The sequence below is a fragment of the Neltuma alba genome, unplaced genomic scaffold, assembly GCF_004799145.2.
Source record: "Neltuma alba isolate B1F8T4 unplaced genomic scaffold, ASM479914v2 tig00010661_pilon, whole genome shotgun sequence".
NCBI lineage: Eukaryota > Viridiplantae > Streptophyta > Magnoliopsida > Fabales > Fabaceae > Neltuma > Neltuma alba.
Window position 1 is genome coordinate 159,462 of NW_021635506.1, and position 21,834 is coordinate 181,295.

The following is a 21,834-nucleotide window of genomic DNA, read 5'->3' on the forward strand; positions in this document are numbered from 1 at the left end:
CTCGACTCTTGTTAGCACAAGTTCCTACTAGCTTCACATTTGCACCGTTCCATTCAAATTCTATAGTCAAATTCTTACAATTCAACTGAATAGTTCCCAGTTCTTTAAGCCATTTCATACCAAGTACCATGTCACAACCGGCTAATGGCAATAATATAACTTCATTTTGAAATTCTGTACCACCAAAGACCCATTTAACACTACTACACTTTTCTGTTGCCCAAAGTTGACTCCCCCCCCCCCCGCTATAGACACACGAAGAGGATTCACCTCATGCACCTCTAAATGACAATCTCGACCCAATGATGAATTCACGAAATTATGGGTGCTCCCTGTGTCTATCAAAATGTAGACAGATTTCTTTTCAATAAAACCCAAAACGCGAATGGTGTCACCATCTGATCCACCACACATAGCATTCATAGAGATAATTGGTTATTCTACACTTTTAAGATCATTAGGAATACAACCCTATACTACAGAGTCATCGATCACAACATGCTAAGAGAAGCGTCAACAACTTCCATCAAACATATCTATGTTTTCTTCTTAGCATCACAAGTATGTCCTAGAGAATATATCTCTCTACAATAATAACACAAATTTTTGGTTCTACATTCCTCTAATTCCTCTGTCGTTAACCTTTGCTTAAAAGCAAAATAAGGACGCCCAAGCACTCCTTTAGTATTAGCCGGTACTAATGCATTACTCACAGACGTGGTACCCACTTTCTTATTATCAGTCCAGCCCGACTTATCTCTCACAGAATAAGACACACTCTTCACGAGGCTCGGTAATAGTCCCTTAAAAGCATAAGAAGACTTACCACTCGAAGGACCCACGGTCATCTGTTGCAAAGAATTCAAATTTGACTCTTGTAAATGGGCAAGCTTCATAGCCTCCAACAAGTTTTGTGGCTGTAAGAGTTTAACACCAGATGCCAATTCAGGTTTAAGTCCACCAATGAAGCAACTCATTCTTCTCCCATCTGGTAAGTCAAGTTTGCACATCAAATCATCAAACTCACGTTGAAACTCAGCCAATGTTCCAATCTGTTAAATCCTCAATGGGATCATCATACAAGGGTCCAAACCAAATCTTAATGGCTTCTACAAAAGTAGCCCATGGTACCACTCCATAACGGCTTCTCTCAAAGTGCCAATACCACTAATAAGCATCACTATCCAAAGCAATACTAGCAAACATAGTTTTTCGAGTATCTGGAGTTCCATCTAGGAGAAAATAGCACTCATATTTTGCCAACCAAGCATCCACATCAATTGCTGAAAAAGTTGGAAAATCAAGTTTGGTGTACCTATTTGGAACATGGTACTCAGCATCATGTTGATCTCCACGATCCCTTCCACTATGCATTTGCACTTCAATGAGTTGGAGAGACATCTATCTCAACAGGTCCTGCAATCCTGTTACTTGGTTTTTCAATTCATGTACACCTTCTAGTTGTGTTTCCATACCAGCGAATCAGGTGTCAATTTCTGTCTTGATCTGATCCTCTAGTTCCTTCAATTGCATCTAAGCCTTGTGTTGTCTGCCATTACCCAGATCGTTCACTGCTCTGATGCCAATGATAAGTCTCAAACAAAAAAGGAGGTTAAGAAGGAGAAGGTAGGAGAGCCGAAGAAGGAGAAGACAGAGAGAGAAAGGAAGTTCTAGTTCATTCATAACATACTGTTCACATATGGTATAGTAACTATATAGCCCCTTGCATTACAAACTGAATAAAAGATGAAAAGGGTAAATAACTACCACGCTAAAAGACCAAACAGCCCTTATACACATAATGATCCTATCATGAATTCACGATTCTCCCAATCAGCTTGAACTGTTATTCTGACGTTGACGGCGTTTGTGATGCCTCCTATGTAAGGCATGTTATTTACAGATCTACCATTAGCAAACAACACAGATTGCAGAGTCAGATGATGCCATTGTTCACCCTATCCCAACCACCACTGTGAAGCCCAATTGAACCAGAACCTGGTGTCTTATTTCAAAAATAGGACGCATAGTTAAATAAAATTTGAGAGAGATAATTGATATAAATAATTTGATATAAGTATAATCTTAAAGTATGATATTAGTACCTACATTTAAATTAAAAATATCATTAATATAAACTCGATGTTTTTTGAGTCCTGGTTGAAAAAAAATATTTTAGTAGAATATGACCTCAGTATTTTTATAGCACTAACAGCAATATAAAATTTCTCAAAATAAAACCTTTTTATGCCTGAAATTTACCAAATTTTTTGAGTTACATTGGCAGAAAAATTCTTCTGTTTTAAAGCCCATGATATCCAAATCCCATTAAACTTCGCAAAAGGACTCTAGTTACTTGTGCCTCTACCCTTCTTGAACAATAGTTTCTCATAATTTCGTTTAATCCATATCTTTTGCGTGTGTGTGTGTGTGTGTGTTTTTTTATACTAAACAAGCCACCCACCATAACCAGAGCTACACTGCCAGCCTGGTCCCAAAAAATTTTAACCAAAAAAAAAAAACAGAACTACAATGCCCTTGCCCATTATCACGTTTTCAGATTAATACATTCAACAACAGTATCACCATCAACTTAAATTTATCATTTATAAAGTCTCCATTTATTTAGTTATCTAATAGAGAAATAAATAAATTGATTTAAATTCAATAAGATTTTAATTTAATTGAAGGGAGAATTTTGCGAAATGCAAGTTAAGAATGAATTTACCATGACTGAAATATATCTTCATAACTAAGCTGCTAAATATATAACAGAAAAAGCGGATATCTCAGTTCTCAGATGAGTCGAAGCAACCAATACTACGGAGTCAAGAGAAATTTTACTTGCATTCACTTCTTAGTTGAATCTCCAAGAAGCTGTGATCCCGTGATACAAATTATTCAATCAATAATAACTTCTTGCATAATAAAACTACAATGGGACAGGATCCAAAGTTTGGACGACACGAAGATCTGTATTTTCGAAACCTCGTATATGTAAAAAGAGGTTAGGCCACGAAATAACAAAACATTCAAGCTCAACCCCCCGTCTCTACCTAACCAAACATACTGAAGATCAACTATATCAAGCTGCAACGGGTAAAAGGCCATTGTGCCTGAGCAACGCATCTGGTGTTGGCTCTCTGCCCCGGAATTGTACAAAGACCTGTATGCACATGCTCCAGACATTAGATAAAAACATCGAGATGGTTAATCAACAAAAGGATAGCCACATTGGTTGTGATGATTCTTAGGAAATCTTTCTACTAACAAAAGGAAGCGCAGTTCGGATGTACCTCCAGTGGTGCCTTGCCACCACCAAGAGCAAGAATGGTCTCTCGGAACCTCTTCCCTGTTTCTTTCACGGCCTATCAAAATGCATAATGATGGTCACAGCTCAAAGGTAAACAAGTACAAGGGGAAACAGCGGAACACCACGGCAAGTTTCAAAGTTTAACAATGGCCAACATCTAAAATCACAAATTGTTTGCACGTGTCATGACAAGAAAGATGAGACCAAGTTTCTGATAGTATGCCATCAGTTAAACAAAAGATTAGACTAAGTGCAGTTCCGTATTTACTTTGCTATAATGTCGTCCAATTAAAATATTGCAAACATAAGCAGAAATTGAGGTGGAGAAAGAGAACTCAAGTATTCAATATTGATTAAATCACCAAAAGGTCTAATGATTATGAAAACCCTAGGGCTATTATACAGCCCCAAGTCAATTTTTTGAAATAATAAAATCCAAACATGTCCTAAATGATAAGAAAATAATAAGATAAATGTAAACCTTAACACTTCCTAATTAACCCATATTCCGAAAAAAAATCAACAAGATAATATAAATATCCTTATTAAAACAAAATATCATACTCTTAATAAAACAGATGCCTAAACATCTTAAGAGCATAATCAAATAATCTAAATTATCCTTAATCCATTAGTCCATCATACGTCCTTCAATAATGCTATGACATCGTTTAATGGAAAAACATACAGCTTGCTGCAACAACCACAAACTTGTCATAGTATTATTAGAGAAACATACACTTGTTATGTCTTAAATGGGACATAATATCAAAGAAATAAAAATAGTAAATTACATGTATGTTTTTTGCTTTAACACTTTCTTATCAGGGGAAAAACGAACAGACAATAAATATTCATAGGCCATTCTAATTATCTTCTAGTTGATAAAAACTAGCTTGTTTTATTACTAGACTCACAGAATGGGAGATTTAGAAGACTAAACACAGACAATCTTATGAGGCAAAACTCAATCCTTATTGACAGTGCTTTCAACGATACCTTCTGGTCATCCAATCCAGCATCCTCAAATGCAGAGAAAGCATCTGCAGACAGCACCTCAGCCCACTGTATAGCAGACAAATTCATCATAAGATATAATCAAAAGTGGATCACATTTTCAAAGTGCCTCAACCTCAGAAACATGCTTCAACATTAAAACAATTCAGAACACCTTGTAACTGTAGTATCCAGCTGCATAGCCACCTAAACATAACAGAACCCAAAACATACACATGATGTTAGGTCTCCCAGGGACAGAAAGTAGAAACCAAGTAACAAAGCATGGTTTCAAAAGTATACAAGAAGCAGAGCAAACCTGCAAATATATGGCTAAAACTGCATAGGAACCTATCTTCTGGGAATGGAGGAAGCACTTGAGTTCGCTCAGAAACTCTCCGGTCAACATCATAGATAGATTCAGATCCCCCGGGAACATATTTTGTATGGAGCTCCAAATCTAAACTTGCAAATCTTAACTGCGAGTCGTATTTTACAGGTAATAAATCAAAGTCATTTCATGTATTTAAAGATATAACTTATGTAACATGGACAGTAAAGTCAAAAATGGCAAATAAACTATGCAATCTGGATAAAATATTGAAGCATACAGGTTAAATGGTTTACTGAAATAGAGCCCAAGGAAATGGCCTTACGATTAATGCAATCATAATTTCAATTTTACGACCATTTTTCTTCACAGTGTATGTAATCAATATAATTCTGCCCTTCAAACACATACAACCAGAGACAGCTGCGGCAATAGCAAGCCTTATCCACTAGATGGGATCAGCTATATAGATTGCATCACACCACTATGCTCTGCCAACAATAAATTTTTGGATAAATTGTTAACAAAAAGATCCTTTTTAATAATCTTTACCCTTCTTCATTAACTCAAAATTATCTCCACCTTTCTCACTAGCACTTTCAACAGCTTTCTTTGTACATGTCCAAACCACATTAAACATTTTTTTTTACCATTTTCTCCTCAATATTACCATGCCAACTCTTCCTTGTATAAGTTCATTATAAATTTTATCTTTTCTTGTAAACCGATACATCAATCTCGAAATCTTAATCTCCAGTACTCCAGCTTTATGTTCTTATTGTTTCTTTAATGCCCAACATTCATTATCATATAGCACTGCTAGTCTTATAGCAATTCAATACAACTAGAGACAACACAAAAGATTAAAAAAAAAAAAAAAAACTTAGAAAGGCAATTGCAGCAAGGGTTTCATACTGAAACTCTGTTACAGAACCTATGACAAGTACGTCTCTGTGTTTGTGTTTCCTCCACATTTTAAATGCCTGATAAAAGCATTATGGAAAATGAAAATTTCCTCCCTGCCCCCAAATAAACAATGAATAGAGACATCTTAAACTATTCCTGATGCTTAAAAAATAAAAATAAAAATTTTCAAAAAAAATTCCAAAAGAACTGGAAACAAAGGATAAATTTTTGTTCTAATTGCACAAATTGTTTAATTAATCATATTAACAAAGGTAACTCGCTAATTATCATCCGAAAGCCAAATACCACACAATGACCAAAACTTAAATGCCAAATTAGCGAGAGTAATAGAAGTAACTTCCAAGCACAAGAGATACAGAAAAGTAGTAATTAGCCAATGTACTATAATGACCTGTCGAAGACTTAGACTCCCAGCACGGAAGGTCCTAGCAGCAACAAGTTTGAAATATATATCTTCAGGGAGACTCTCGCCAGTTTCATAGTGCTTTGCAATGCCCATTAAAGTCTCTCTGTTAGGGGCCAAAAAATCATAAATGTCTTGTATACATCATATTTTATTAAAATTTTTTAAAAAAATCATGAAATTCAATAAAATGTTACGGTGTCAATCTACAATAAAAATCACCACATGAATGAATTATTAATATGGTGCTGAGATGGACCAAAGCACTAGATACAACCTGTAGACGGCCCAATGATTTTCCCTCTTAAACCAAAAGATGAAGAAAGGGGAGGTAATTTATAAATCAAGAGCATAAAGCACCATAAGCACAATGAAATGTTGAAAAGAACTGATTTGTCAGAAGCTGCCATTTACTTCAATAAAAACAAGGCGGAATCACATATTATATACATTAGGTGTACATCCATGTCTGGTTAAAACAACAGTCAGGATTCTAGCAACATCGAAATATTTAAATACCAAGGAACTGCATTCTTAATTACCTATGGTAACACCAGTTTTCCATGAATTGAGAAGGTAATTCAACAGCATCCCACTCTATCCCTCGCATACCAGAAACCAGACCCTCATCCTGCTTGGTAAGCATATGTTGAAGTGCATGACCAAGTTCATGGAAGACAGTCTCAACCTGAGAAAGAGGGCAGCAAAGTAAAGAACTAGTAACTTGTCACCCCATTAAAACAAATGACAATATTCTGCTCTTTGCATAATTAGAATTTTCAATACTTCATTGCAACTCGTGTAAACTTAATGATCAGTGAGTTTGTCAGCATCAGTCAGTTGTTGTGTGGGTTGTGTAACAGTTGGCAGAAGCATGGGAATGTTTAATAGTATGACTTGTTTGCAACATGAATTTTCCTGGTCAAGTTTCCGTAACAAAATCAAGTCAAAATTTGAATTGAATACAGGCAATTACTCAGTCAAGACAGTTCGCTAGCACCTCCCAATCCGCAAGATATTGATTGAACTCTGAAATATTTATTAATTATTCACAAGATATACAATATAGAACTTTCGTGTTATAATGAGCGTCAGTTTCATCCTCGTTAACACTTTAAGACCTTGACATGATTAATTTCACAATCATAATTAGGAATCACAGGTTCCTAAGTTAAGCAAGTTGAGCATTTCCAGGTGCATCAGATCAAACACTCCCAGTAGCAACTAGTGTAGAAAGGAACTTCTCAAATGGAGCAATATATATAGAGAGAGAGCTTGGCATAAGCTGCATAATATGGTTGTTCTACACATCGCTATAATAACTACTGCAGCTGCAAAAGATAAACAAATGCAATAAAGGAAACTGAAATCACCTCACGGAATGTCATTAAACTTGGCTTGTCCCCTACAGGTGGTGTCTGATTACACACCATGTGGGCAACAGGCAACCTTGCAGTGGTACCATCATGTGATAATACACGACTGCGAGCAAAAACTTGAACCATCCATGCACCTTGTCTTTTTTCAGAAGGACGGCTATATGGATCAAAATAGAAGTATGCAATAGGACTGCCTGAAGAATCTTTAACACGGTAGAATCTGACATCTTTATTCCAGACCTGTATAGGAATATTCATGAGTCAGTTTTTGACACAGATGTTACCATGTACAAGGAACTAAGCATATTTGCACTTTATTACCAGTGCTAGGCCATCAGCTGGCTCAATTTCAATGCCAAAAAGTGTCTTTGTAAGGTTAAAAAGTCCATCCATAACCTTAGGCAGAGAGAAATATGGACGCAGTTCTTCCTGCATGACACAACACCAGAAATCTGAGCTCCATATTGCAGATAAAAACTTTCTTGATAAAAAAAGAAAGGCTAAAATACTATCAAAAGTAACAGCCTTGAAGTGGGATGTTCATCATCCGACAATGATAAATAGTTTCAATTACAAAACAAAAGATGAAATGTAATTAAACCCTATGTTGTACTCTTATTCAGAGTTTAAAAGGTATAACAGAACAAACATGATGACCTCTCCCAAAAATAAATGTTGAATAAACTTTGAACAGCCTTGCAAACATTTCAGATTTGGCTATCACGTCTTCCCGTCAATGGTCACTTCATGTATTCCAAGTGTCCGATTCATTCCAACTTCCTATCTATGCACGCACGCGATCTTTTGTGAGAGTGTGTGTGTGTGTGTGTGTGTGTGTGTGAGTGTGTGTGTGAGAGAGGGAGAGAGCAACCCATTAATGTCAAATTTTGATTCACGGAGCCTCTCACTCCAAAAACCCATATCCCAATGCGTCAAATCAGCAGCTTCTGGTGCACCCTGACTTTTGGAGAATTGCTTAAGGTCTTCCAAATCTGCAGGCAAAAGCATACAACACTTATATTCTTGCATGACAAAAAGAAAGAACTAAAATAACAATAATGTGAGTTGCATTTTAAAGGAGACCATAAATTGGGATATATGAAACATCAAAGATATCAGTATTCGAGGATACATAGTTCTTTACTATATTTTAGGAAAAAATGTTTTTCTTAACAGCCAACAGAAATATTTGAAACACAAAATGGAGAATCCAGCCATCAATTTGAAACAAAAAATGGAGAAATATTTGAAACAAAAAATGCCCACACAAAACTGAGAAGAAGCCAAGAATTAGATGCAATTTGGGGTATGATCCAAACATCATAACAAAACACAATAGAAACTACCTTGCACAGCAGGATCCCAAGAAGCTCTGCGAAGCTTTTCTAGAAGTTCTTCTGCTTTATCAGCGGTGGCCATTTTAGTTGCCATGCTTACCTGTAGGTTACACATTAGCAACCTACAATAGGACTCAACGTAATTCCCAATATGAAAATATTATACCTCAGCATAGTTATTGTAGTTGAGAAGCTTGGCCTTCTCCAACCTAAGCTTTAAAATTTGGTCAATGATTTCTGTGTTATCCAGATCTCCGCTAGATGCTCGTTTTACATATGCCCGATAAACTTCCTCTCACAAGGATCGATTCTGAGCATGTTGCATAACAGCCATATAACTCGGAGCATCCAATGTGATTACCCAAGGCCCATTCTCAGCTGTGGCATTTTCATGCCCCTGCACTCACAGGTCATATTAGCATTTGATAAGCAACCAATTTCCATGAGTTTAGGAATCATTTATAACTCAGCTGAATAACTGAATGAGTGATAATAAATATTATATCAACAAGACGTACCTTAGACACTGCATTTTGCGCAGCCAATCCAAGAGCTGTAGCAGGTAATCCTTCTATCTCTTTCTTATCCGTGATTAATTTTTCAAACTTCTTTGTAGCATCCAGAACATTCTCCCCAAATTTTTGTGACAACTTCGCCAGCTCCTGCATAAGAAATCATGGTAAGCACAATTGAAACAGAGGTAAGACAAAAGGCAATGATAGTTGAAAACCAATGGGCGATTGTAAAAATTACCAACTTTCATCAAGAACCTTACAGTAACACAGTCTACAGAGAGTACGGCCAGCTTTTATCATATTTACGTTATAAAAGCCTTATAGAGTGTGATGTCAGTCACTGAACCTCACAGACAGCACATTTAGAATGTTGTGGTTGAGATATTAAAGCAAAACCCATAAAACTGGAATTTAAATTTTCAAAAATTCATTATAATTCCCATCCTATCTTTATTTAGATTTTAACTTTTCAACTTCCACCATCCAGAAATTCAGTTGCTTCCTTTTAGAAGAGACAAGAATTTTTATCAAAACCCAAAGCTCACATTCTGGCATGTAATAACCAAAAAATAATAATAATAAGGAGGAACAAATTTCGCGTCACATATAGCAACTGTCACAAAAGCTAACCTGTTCGATTTCATTAAATTGCTGTCTTTTATCATCTTCAAGAGCAACACCAGCAAGAACAGCCTCCTTAATTTGTTCTGCAGAACACAAGTAAAATTGCCTCTCAATAAAATGAGATTACAAAAGTCCCACACAATATGTTTGCATGTCCAAGCAGAAAGGAAGTGAACACTCTGAAATTATTGCTTCAACATATAACTTATTTAACAACTCGCATGACAATTAATGCAGATATCGGAGAACACATTTAGACACCAATAAGTAGAATACAGAGTCAGAGTCAGACACTTAAAGCTAAAAAGCCCAGTATTAGATGAGAGAAAATTCATGAGATAATTCACACCAAAATATATACTTCATCAAAATTCGAATAAACATCATCTTTACAACTAATACATAACTATCAGAGTTCAGAAGACCAAAAAACATAGCGAATCCTCAGCTCAATTTTCTGTTCAGTGGGGGCCAAGGAGAAGCTCGAACTACCTCCTTCTACCTAAAACCTAACCACCTGATCTAATTTGGAAGAAAATTAACATCTGATGAAAATAAAAAAAGTATCAAAAAGAATATTTATCATAAAACTGCAGAGACTTTCTCCGATTATTGAAATAAGTATACATAAGATGTGAACAGGCACTTCTATGTAACCCAGAGAGCAACTCAAGCAACTAAGCATGAAAAATAACATGCCAACAGAGACTAAACAGTCACAAGAACAGTAGCGTGAGATTTTTAAATTACTGACTTTCAACTATACGTTTCCGAGCATCACTTAATGTCTGCCAATCAGGAGACTGTCGAATAGCTTTGAATGCATTATAGATAGGTTTGCTTTGCCCCACCCTAAGAAGAAACTTAACCTTTTCCGCCTGCAAACCACACTCAAGCGTTGTTAGCACAAGAAAAGTAGTGTCCAGCAATTTCCCGAAAGAAACACGCTAACCAAAACTAGAAGTACTCATTTGATCGGCCGTAGATATAGATAAAAGGAAACAGATTAACATCGTGCAATATGAGAAATACTCAGACATCAAGAGTGCAGCAAATGCATCAATCTCCATTAAGCATTGCATGATAAACCACAAATCAAGTATTCACAGACAGGTATGGCATTACGAATGCATAAGTTTGGCCTACCAAAATGATGACAACAAAAACAGAAAAATACCTGAACATCTTCAATGGCAGAACGGAGGTCGGAATTGTCCTTGACGGCCTTGAGATGATTGACAATTCCCCAAGCAACGAGCAACCGGTCTAAAATCCTCTCCAATGGTTCGACCAGCTTGGGCCACGAAGGCTCCACTGTACGCTCCAATTCCTCCAAATCAACTTCCTAAAAACTCACGTTCACGCATGCAGTCAAAATCGATGGCATAAAATCGTAGGATCCGATCATCGCGAACGCAAACAAGCAACCACACTAACAAACACAATCGAAAGAAGAATCCAACATGACAGAAGGGCAGGGGAAAAAATCAAACCAGCTTCTTCAGGAGGACCCGAATCCCAGGTCGAACGTGTTTAGCTTCGACAACATCAAAAGGGGGAAACTCAAAGTCCTTAAGAAGTGGGTTTCCTTCAGGGGTCTCCTCTAATGGAGGGGTAGCCATTGATAGCGCAGAAACGGAAGAGCAAGTGAAGGAGCAAGAGAAGGACAGAGGTGCAGTGGACTTGTGAATGGCTTCAAGGCAAAAGGAGAAGGAAGAAGACCAAAGAGGACAAGAATGAGACTGGGGGGAATGTTTGGGGGCTTTGGAGAAAGGAAGAGAGTGAGGAGCGCGCTTAAGGAGAGGTTGGATGGAACGACAGAGAGGGAAACACGCAGCCATGAGCACGTTCATTATAAGAAGGGCACCTAGCAGGGATCCGTCCCTCATCCTTTTACGTTATTCTAATGTTCCGCGGGAAAAATCTTCGGATGGACCTTGAGTTCTTGACTCATGCCATTTATCCATGTCCATGGCATTCGCTTGAACTTCATTGACTTCAGTCAAAAAGCGGGAGAAAAAATCCTCGCACTCTCTCGACTTTTTACGTTTTTATTTTAAAATCATATTAGAAGTAACTATATATTTTTTAATTTTTAAATTATTTGATTTTATTTTTTTCAGCAGTATTAGCTCTTTTTGTTCTATTAGTATTTTTAAGCTCTATGCAAGAGTTAATAATATTAATAGAGCAAAATTAATGATTTAATTAAGATAAAAAAGACATAAGTATTAAATTGAAAATTGAAAAAAAAAACAGTATAAATATACCTTCAAAATGGTTTTTATTTGTATTTTTCACAGCATAATCAGTCACAGGCATTTGCCAGGAAAATTGCCGGCTAATTAGACGTTTGTATGTATGTTATAAATTTAGATCTCGTTGTAATTCTGATATATACGTTTGATTTAACTTAAAAAGACCCTCTCCATGTTAAAATAAAATACTCATTTTATCTTTAATGTAAGAGTTACTCCTTCTGTGTCTTGACATGCAAGACTTCTTTTTTTTTTTTTGCCAACTAACAATTGATTGGATTAATATAATTTTATTCCTTCAAGTTAATTCTCATTTTGATTCTGTCCATTCAAGTTTCAAACCCTTAATTTTGGTCCTTCAAGTTTCTTTTTATTTAAAATATTAGTCTCTATAAATTAACAAAAACTTGAATTACTTTGCCTTTTGAGGAATCAAAACCTATAGTTTAAAATTTAAGAGATCAAAACTAAAATTGAGACAAAATTGAGGGACTAAAGATTATAATAACCCTAATTAATTTGTAGATGTTAAAATAATTAATTTAATTATTTGCAACAGATATATATAGTGGTTTTCCTAAAATGTTTTTTAAACATATGCATTGTAATTATCACTTAATAAAAATCTCCTTACTTTGAGGGGGGAAAATATAAATTTAAAAGATAAAATGAATTAAAATATTATATTTAGAACTAAAGTAAATTCATTGTCTAACTCTTATATTTAGGACAGAGGTAATACTTAATTAATTTTAATAAATTAAGAAAGTTAGATAAATTAATTGAAAAAACAATAAATATATAAGATAAGATAAATTAAGATTTTATATTCTAAATCGAATCCAACTCTCAACTTACTCTTGCATGAGGGATCTGACGAAGTAAGAATTAGTCAAATGTTTTTGGATTAACATTAAATCTCCCCAGCATAGATTTTTCATGTCACTAAAAATTCAATCCCAAAATCCTAACACCTTGGTCAGCCGAATTATTAACCTAAAAAAAGTTTTGTTATGAATCAAATACAAGAAGAAACTATGAGCGTAGTTATTTGGGAGGGATGATTAAGGTCCATCGTTACTAGTGTGCATGCAACATGGTCATTAATAATATCAGAAGCCAAATACTAGAAGTATATTTTGGTTTTGTTGTGGGGGGACCAAGAGTTCTCCTTCTCTTTTGTCAACGAGAGTTCTCTTTTTCTTTTGGGCCAGGAAAGAAAAAGTAGGTATTATACTACTTCCGATCCTAATTATAAGAGCTAGTTGACTAATTTGAAGAGATTAAGGAAGTAAGTTGAATTAGTTATTTATCATAAATAGGTGTTGTCTTTCCTAAAATATCCTTGTTAATCAAGTGTATTGGTTAGAACTACCACTGTTAGAAGAACTACTTTTTTAAAAAAAAATGTATAAATATGAGAGACAAAATGGATCGAGAGTCTTATATTAAGGACCAAAATAAAAGTTAAGCAAAGTCTTATATTAAGGAAAGGAGGTAGTAGTATTGTAATAAAAGGAGCAATATGCAATAGGTCTATAAGACATAAAAAAGAAATCACGATCCTACATTGTACAAAAAAAAATTCAGTAAACATATCGGAAACAAGAAATAGGGTCATCAAGCCACGGAATAGTACCATCCCATTTGGAGTTCTCTTAATTGGTCATCAATGAAACATGACAATGTTATTGAGGAAGCTTAGAAGGAGATGACGTTGATGATATGGATGGAATTATACTTGCGGGCATGTAAATTTTGATGGGAAAATTGCTGAAATGTTTTTCTCGCAAAATTTACTGTTCAAAGGCATATAAAGGGTTAAGCTCTTGAATAAATGCAACTCCATGCAACTCTTATTCATTTATATTCAATATATCTTTAGCTATATATAATGCATTGCACATATTTAAAGATAAATTGTGCGCAACTAAAAAAGAGTTGCACCTATTAAAGATAAAAATTCATTTGAAATAATTTATAATCAGTTTTTTAATATTAGTATGTAAAATAGTTGAAACACGCATTTGTAATTTTGTTGCAAAGATGAATAGATTAATGACTAATTATACACAATTTTTAGTGCAATTTTATTATATGGCAAAAGATTCTACAGACCAATAATAGTCGTATTCATGAACTCATGTTTGAACAAATGCTCTCGACTGATGACAATTTGTAATTTTGCTAACAGTATCGGTAACAAATATTTTTAATACTAAGAGATAATATTATTATACAGAAGAATTACAATTAAGTCTCATAAAAGACAAAAAATTACAAAACAAGTTTTAAATGTTGTCATTTTTTATTGTAAGACTTGTTATTATAAACTACTTATATTGTTTTTTGGACCTTTTAATAATTATTTTTTTGGACTTAATTGTAATTTTCTTTTATTATAATTATAAACTTTTACAGTGATATTAAATTTAAAAACATTTTTAGTCCTATAAAAAATGATATCAGTCCTAAATATGGAAGTTAATAGAAAAATTGTTTTGATACTTCAATCTTTGCCATACAATTAAACAAGTTACTCTTAGAAAATCAACTCGGAGTCTCGGACCAAGCAAATGAAAACGAAGGAGTTCTCTGGGAACTGCTTGAGGATAATAGGGACAGAGCGACAGAGATTTTGCTGAAACCTCGCCCCTTGGATTCCTTGGGCCTCTGCTATGGTGGAACTAGCTGAAAGTCTTAAACCAGTGAGTCAGTGAACGGTAGTCCGAAGGTGGCTTAATCGAAGGAAAAAACCGATGGGTTACGAGATTTCTGCCTTCGTCTTCAATAGCACCACTCCCACTCTCATCTCCTGCCCTGAAAATCACTCCCCACGCTGTCTTGTAATTCCTTCCTCCTCCTCTGCTTCTACGTTCTTACCTTCCAAGCTTTACCCTTGCTCCAAACACGAAGCTAGGAGATTAGCACGGCAGAATTTCGAACCCCAGACTCGCCTATATGGCGACCGACTCTGTGAGTATTCCTTGTTACTTTTAATGCTGTTTTGGTTTCCCTCGCGAGTTTTTACTTCTTCTTTTTTTTTTGGTTTCTTATCATGCTGTATTTTCCTTGTGCTCAAGATAGGATTGCGAAATGGAGTCCTCTATGTTTTTATATTTTAATCGTATGCGTGTCACTGTTTACTAGATTTGGGTACTAATCTTAGGGGGGTGCCAGCGAATACCTATTCAAGAAGAATCTATTTTAGTTGAAACCGGAAAAATGTTCGTGTTTTGTTTTGATTAAAAAGGAAAATTATCGCGTTACTTCTGTTTTTGTTGTTTCTTTGTGCCAGCAAACTGTGAGAAGAGGGTATGGCTGTATCCCCACCCCCTCCCTCTTCTTCCTTGATGGTGTACTTGATGACTCCCCCCCCCCCCCGGGGGGAATGTATTTTTCATGGGTCACTAAAATGGGTGAATGTGTGTAGGTCCACTAGCTAGCAGAGTATCCTCTGCTCAAGTGGAAGAGCAAAAGGAGGTTGAAATTGTGGAGGGTTACAGTATGACCGAAATTTGTGACAGAATGATAGATGTGTTCATGAATGAGAAGACCAAATCAAAGGAATGGAGGAAGTATTTGGTATTTAGAGAAGAGTGGAATAAATATAAGGATAGCTTCTACAGAAGGTGCCAGAAAAGGGCAGACATGGAGATTGACCCAGTTAAGAAGCAAAAATTCATTTCACTGTGGAAAAAGATGAAGAAGGTAAAGCAATGCTATCAGTTTTTCTATGTTACGCCCCTTGCAATTTTGGATGCTAGGAAATTTAGTATTTTGGCCTTGATGGAAAATTAGGAAAAGCTAAGAATTATCTTCGTTCAAATTTAGTTTGAAAATGACATCTCAAAAATTTTATTTGAACTGAATAAATGAGAGCAGATAATTTGTCTAGTGATTACCTCCTGAACTGATAATATCATCTTTTTTTCTTCTTTAGGTTTGACTTAACCTCTTTTCTAGTTGTAAGCTTTTTTAGAAGCCAGGAACCAAATAACTATCTCATATCTAGAGTCTAGACACTTGCTTGATTTTAGAGCTTCCTCCTCGGTTCTACTTGATCAGGTTTAAGCATTGCAGATTGATGATGAAATGGAAGAACACAATGATCTACTCAAGGAGGTGCAAGATAGCCCTACTGATATAAATGCCATTGTTGCAATGAGGCGTAAAGATTTTACAGGGGAATTCTTCCGTTACCTATCTCTCCTTTCAGACACATATGACACCTTGGAAGACCGAGATGGTAAGCATGTGAATGAAAGAATTAATTCAAATCTGGATTAATATTACGAATAAATAGTGATTGTAAATTAAATCTAGTAAACACTAGAAGGAAAGACATGTCGCGTGATGGTTAAGGATACTTGTAATCAAAGTGCACAGCTCATAGTCTAAGATGGGTGGGACATTCAAACTATATGTTTAGTAGAAACTGTGTAAAAATGAACTTTCTCCATTATGATGCATCCAAAAGAAAACCTAAGAATTATTTCTTAAGCTGCCTTCCTCAATTGATTGGCCCGTTTGTTGTGCAGCAATTGCCAGGCTTGGGACTAGATGCTTGGCAGCTGTCAGTGCCTATGACAACACTTTAGAGATTGTGGAGACGTTGGATCCTGCACAGGCCAAATTTGATGATATTCTCAACTCACCGTCAATTGATGCGGCATGTGAGAAGATCAAAAGCCTTGCAAAGGCAAAGGAACTTGATTCATCATTAATCCTCTTGATAAATAGTGCTTGGGCTAAAGCAAAAGAGTCTTCAACACTGAAAAATGAGGTACAATTTTAGAACACGATTTTCTGTGGATTTCTCTGGACTTGTGTTCCTGTTGCCATTTTCACTGAATTGATAGTGTTTATGTTAGTGTAGGATGGGAAGTGTCCAAGTCCTTTTCAATATAATAAAGTATAATCAGTATAAAAAGCTGAAACAAAGTAAAACTTTATGCTGCCAGGCTATTAAAATCTGGAGAAAATGATGCAGAACCAAATCATTTATCCTTTTCAGCATAGAGCGCATGGAAGCTTAATTTTGCTTGCTGAGAAGAAATATGTTTACACTCCTTCTGTGTGCTCAAACAACATTTTTCTATTCTCTGCAGGTGAAAGATATAATGTATCAATTGTACAAGACCACAAAGAGCAGTCTAAGGAGCATGGCTCCTAAAGAAATAAAGCTGCTTAAGCATTTGTTGAATATTGTAGACCCTGAGGAGAGATTCTCTGCATTAGCAACAACTTTCTCCCCTGGTGATAAACATGAAACCATAGACCCTAATGCATTATACACGTAAGGGAACATCCTTTTGCTTCATTTTAAATTAGTGATTTTTATCATCACTCTCATTCTCCTATTCTTGATTAAGCAGGACCCCGAAGGAGCTGCATAAGTGGGTTAAGATCATGCTTGACGCGTATCATTTGAATAAAGAAGAAACAGAGTTGAGGGAAGCCAAGCAGATAACTCAACCTGTGGTTATTCAGAGGCTCTTCATCCTCAAGGAAACTATTGAAGAAGAATATCTGGAAAAACGTACACTTCAAAAGTCTGATGCAGAAAAAGACTCTAAATCAGAAGAAGAAGAAGAAGAGTTTTAAGGTACTTCACTTAAAAATGCAAATTTCCCTGCCCACTCGCTTCATTGTTTCATGCCTTGAAAGTAAAAAGGGCAACAGGGAAAGCGGGGTCAAAGAAGGAAATGATCAAGTAAATGTGCGAAAGACGTTTTAAGTGGCTACTACTAGCAGCTGGGGCCACAACTTATCCGCATTCAAAGATATATGGGGGTGTAATCTACTTTTTTTACAATGACATTTAGGGGAATTAAATTTCAAGGGGTCATTAGTGTTAGGACAAGCCATGGTGTAATTTTTACTTTTGTCTCGTATTTAGAAGGATTTGTATCATGTTTCCTTCTTTTGCATGGCGAACATGTGGGGTTGTACTCATTTAAAAAGCTGTAATGTAAATAGTAAGCCTCCCACCAAAGCAAGGCTTTGGTTAAGCACTCTTGCCGTTTACCCAAATTTTCTCTGTTTATCACAGGAACCAAGCCCTCCACTTCTCGTGGTCGCATTCGTGAAGAAATTTTCAGTTAGTTCAGCGAGTCATCCCACAGGAAGATATCATCATTCATTATTGCATGAAACAGGTTCTTCATATTAGCCTCACAATGGGGGAACCAAAAGGGATATGCTTAGCTAGCTAGTTGGTCGGTTTCTCCTCGCTTTAAATCCCATTTAATACTTTGAGTGAGACCTTTGTAGTACCAGTTCGAGATATGGTTCGCCATAAATATGCCACAGCAGGTAGGACAGCCTATTCTGGAGGGTATAAGGTGTTCGAAATCATATTTTATGTACTCGAAAATTCCAATTCATTCTGAAACGGACTTTCGCATCTGTTCCCACCTCTCACGTTGGCCAAGGTGGGATAACAACTTATTCGAAGTATCTCTCTTGACAAACTTAAGTTCAAATCATTAAATTTCAAGAACCTAACTATTACCACCCTCATTTTCTTTTTATAAGAAAAATTTTCGAAAGGTCACTTATTCTTTTTTATAAGAAACGCCAACCACCTCTCTGTTATATATTTATTAGCATTCATTTTTATCCCCATTAACTATTATACCAATATACTCCTCCGATCCTTAATATAGGACCCAATTGTTGAGTTAGTTTTGGTCCTAAATGTAAGACCCATTTCTCATATTTATCAATTTTCTCTAAATTACCCCTATAGAGACTCCCTCAACCATAATCAAGTAGTAGAAGAAGATGGGGTATTAAGAAAGATGATTATGATATTTTAGGAAAAACATGTGACATTTCTTATAATTAACTAACTTACCTAACATCATTAATCTAATCAAATTAGTTAAATGGGTCTTATATTAAGGACCGGAGGAGTAACTTTTTTGGTCAACCATTGTACTCATATTAATTTCAAGAACCTAACTATTAACGAACATGAACCATTATTTACATGAGAGGGATGAAGATCCATTTTCAGAAAAATAATTTGCATTTCTCCACACTTTCAGTATATTACTTGATTTGATTATTTGGATTATGGTTATTTATAATATCTTAGCCCATACAATGTCTAAAAAGATATTGAGATGGAAACAAAATCATAATTTTAAAAATATTTTTACGATATACAAAATAAATACATAAAAAAAATTTGTCTTAATTTGTAAAAAAAATATATTGTTTAAAAACACTTGAATACCCCCAAATTGAATATGAAATGCGAAGGAATAAAGCTAGCTCGCAGTTCTACAAAAGTTGGTCGCAAAGCCATCACACGATATGGAAGAATTTAAGATCTGCTGGCATCCACTTGCCCCGGAAAAGGACCGTGGAAATTGACAATCTGACGTATACCGGTGGAAGTTATCTCATTCATTCACCATTAAATTCCAAGAATAAAATTGTTAATTATTAAAACTTACAGTCCATAAAATTGACTCAACCACGGGGGAAAAAAAAAAAACAAATCTAGCCGTATATTTCAAGACAGCCTCTTGGAAAAAATTAAAAATCAAATGCGAAATGTGAAAATGGACAGTTAATTCGCACTTGTCTTCTACAAAGTTCCTGCAACCAAACCCATCACCATATTAAGATAATCCACTTTCTAAGAAAACACACTGGAAATTCACAATCTAACCGAAGCGCATACTAAACAGAGCGGTGCTTAATATGATCGTAGCAGTTTTTAAAAGTTTAAACCACACATAAGCTATAAAATCCAGAAGCAATACAATAATGACACTGACACTACATATATTTGTGTGTATATATATAGTTAAGAGGATTATGTGAGATGAATAATCCCTTAATTATTGATTACATGAAAATAGGGAGTATGATCAGCTGATGAAGATGACGGAGGGATCGCAGCAGCACTCGTCGATGAGGCAGCAGCAACACAAGGCAGCAAGGCTGCCACAAAAAGAACAAGAAAACACAGATCATTATCCAGAACAAGAATTTTCTGTAAATTGATCCCATAATAATGTTCTTTTATAAGATGGTAAGCATAAATAATAAAGCGGGAGGTTTTACCATCCTTCAAGGAAACCAGCCTGTCTTTTGGGTGGCGGCGCAGCAGCATACTGCGGTGGTGCCATCACCGGAGGACCCTGATAGTAACCTAACACCAATTTTTTCCCCGCCAACAAAGTTATTGCAGAAAAAAAAAAAAGACCAAGCTAGAAACGAAAACTGTGATGGCGTTTTTAAAAGAAAGAAGAAACTGCATCAGGATATGAGATTATGAGGGAGGAAGAAGAGAAGTAGGTACCTTGATTAGGAGGAGGATAGGGATAACCGTACTTGGGGTCACTCATTTCTCAGTGAATCGGGGGAAAGGCACAAACTTTCTCTGTAGCGTTTTGTTGGGTTTAGAAGGCACCAGGACGATACAAAGTTTGGGATTTTATTGTGGGTTTTTGGCAAAGGTAAGCTTTCAATTCGCATGTTCCCCAGTTTCGACCTATATGTGTCATATTGCGTGTCAAGTTTTTCTTGTCCTCTCCCATTACGATGCTAGTTCCTTCCCCAGTGATAAGCATAAAATTTAATCATAGACTTGGTTTTAATTACAAAAATAAGATTTTAATTTATTTTATCTATTATTTTTATAATTTTTTAAACTAATTTATATAATTTATAAATCACTATAGTATAATCTAATGTCTCGTTAAAACTAAGTAATTTATTTAAATCTTTTTCATAAATATAAATTAGCTAGGTATAACTCTAACATTAACATGGGATGAATAGAATTTAGAAGCAGGATTACAGTTTTAAAAAAGAAAATAAGTAAAGATAAGTAATGTTAATATTACCAGATTACAATCAAGATTCAACCATATCCGATGGAGAACCATAGCTCCAGGAATTTGATTGGAGGACTCCCACTTTCGTTCTGGTCTGGGTCCACCCCACTGCGGCCCTTGACGGCGCCGTTAACGTTGAAATACGTGGAAAACAAAACGACGATTGCAACGAGACGTGTGGCAGATCAAGGTATGACGTGGAGGATTGCGTGACGGACAGGTGTCCAATTTTTAAAATTTGAAAAATTAAAATTAAAATAAAGACAAATTTATATTATATCCACCCGAAAGGAAAGAGTGAGCCGTCATTATGAATGTGGGCCCCGTGACAGCTCAGCTTGACCCTGATGTTGTATTGCGTAAATCGGGCGCCGCTTTATTACGGTGCTCCGTCCTAGTTTTTTAATAAAACGTTAATAACTAAATTACGATTTAAAATAATAAATATGTAAAAAATATTTTTTTTAAAATATGCTTTTATTTATAAAGCGTAGGTATGAAAGAGAATTGAGGAAATTAAAGACAAAAGTGATAAAAACACATTAAATGTTTAGACAAATATAAGTGGGGTCTTACAAAAAAAGACTAAAAGGGTATTTGAGAATTAGGAGAAGTGCTTTTTAAATGCATTTTTTTTAAATTGAGATAATCTCATCCACATATTTATTTCACATATCGTAAAATAACTTCTGAAACCATAATTTAATTTCCATCCAAACACCTTATAAGAAAACTTAAATTTCAGGTTCTTATAAAAAAGACCATAGGGAGTATTACCTATGCTTTGTTCTTTTTCCACCTTTATTAATTACTATTACCTATTCAGTATTACAACTAATTCTTAACATAGAAGTTAGATAACTAATTTATTAATATTATAGAGGTTAGTT

General features: G+C 35.4%; 1 protein-coding gene, 1 long non-coding RNA gene and 1 pseudogene across 4 annotated transcripts; 1 reads left to right on the forward strand and 2 right to left on the reverse strand.

Moving 5' to 3' along the window:
- Positions 1 to 88: 88 nt before the first annotated feature.
- On the forward strand, positions 89 to 18,297 carry LOC114758019 (uncharacterized protein At4g37920-like). Of its 2 annotated transcripts, XM_028947021.1 has the most exons (8): positions 89 to 99; positions 14,695 to 15,059; positions 15,517 to 15,794; positions 16,167 to 16,332; positions 16,625 to 16,869; positions 17,195 to 17,382; positions 17,462 to 17,708; positions 18,139 to 18,297. In XM_028947021.1, the coding sequence occupies exons 2-7, from the start codon at positions 14,843 to 14,845 to the stop codon at positions 17,688 to 17,690; spliced, it is 1,323 nt and encodes a 440-aa protein (XP_028802854.1). In that variant the 5' UTR covers positions 89 to 99; positions 14,695 to 14,842; the 3' UTR covers positions 17,691 to 17,708; positions 18,139 to 18,297. The 2 variants fall into 2 exon arrangements, with proteins under 2 accessions (XP_028802854.1, XP_028802853.1); XM_028947020.1 differs by lacking the exon at positions 18,139 to 18,297 and having other exon boundaries at positions 17,462 to 18,119.
- On the reverse strand, positions 2,845 to 11,723 carry LOC114758021 (probable cytosolic oligopeptidase A; annotated as a pseudogene).
- Positions 18,298 to 19,481: 1,184 nt separating the features above from the next.
- On the reverse strand, positions 19,482 to 20,584 carry LOC114758022 (uncharacterized). Of its 2 annotated transcripts, XR_003741738.1 has the most exons (4): positions 20,407 to 20,584; positions 20,169 to 20,256; positions 19,954 to 20,045; positions 19,482 to 19,697 (listed from the first exon to the last, which is right to left on the reverse strand). It is a non-coding gene; the product is annotated as an uncharacterized LOC114758022 (long non-coding RNA). The 2 variants fall into 2 exon arrangements; XR_003741737.1 differs by lacking the exon at positions 19,482 to 19,697 and having other exon boundaries at positions 19,860 to 20,045; positions 20,407 to 20,582.
- Between the last annotated feature and the right edge of the window lie 1,250 nt (positions 20,585 to 21,834).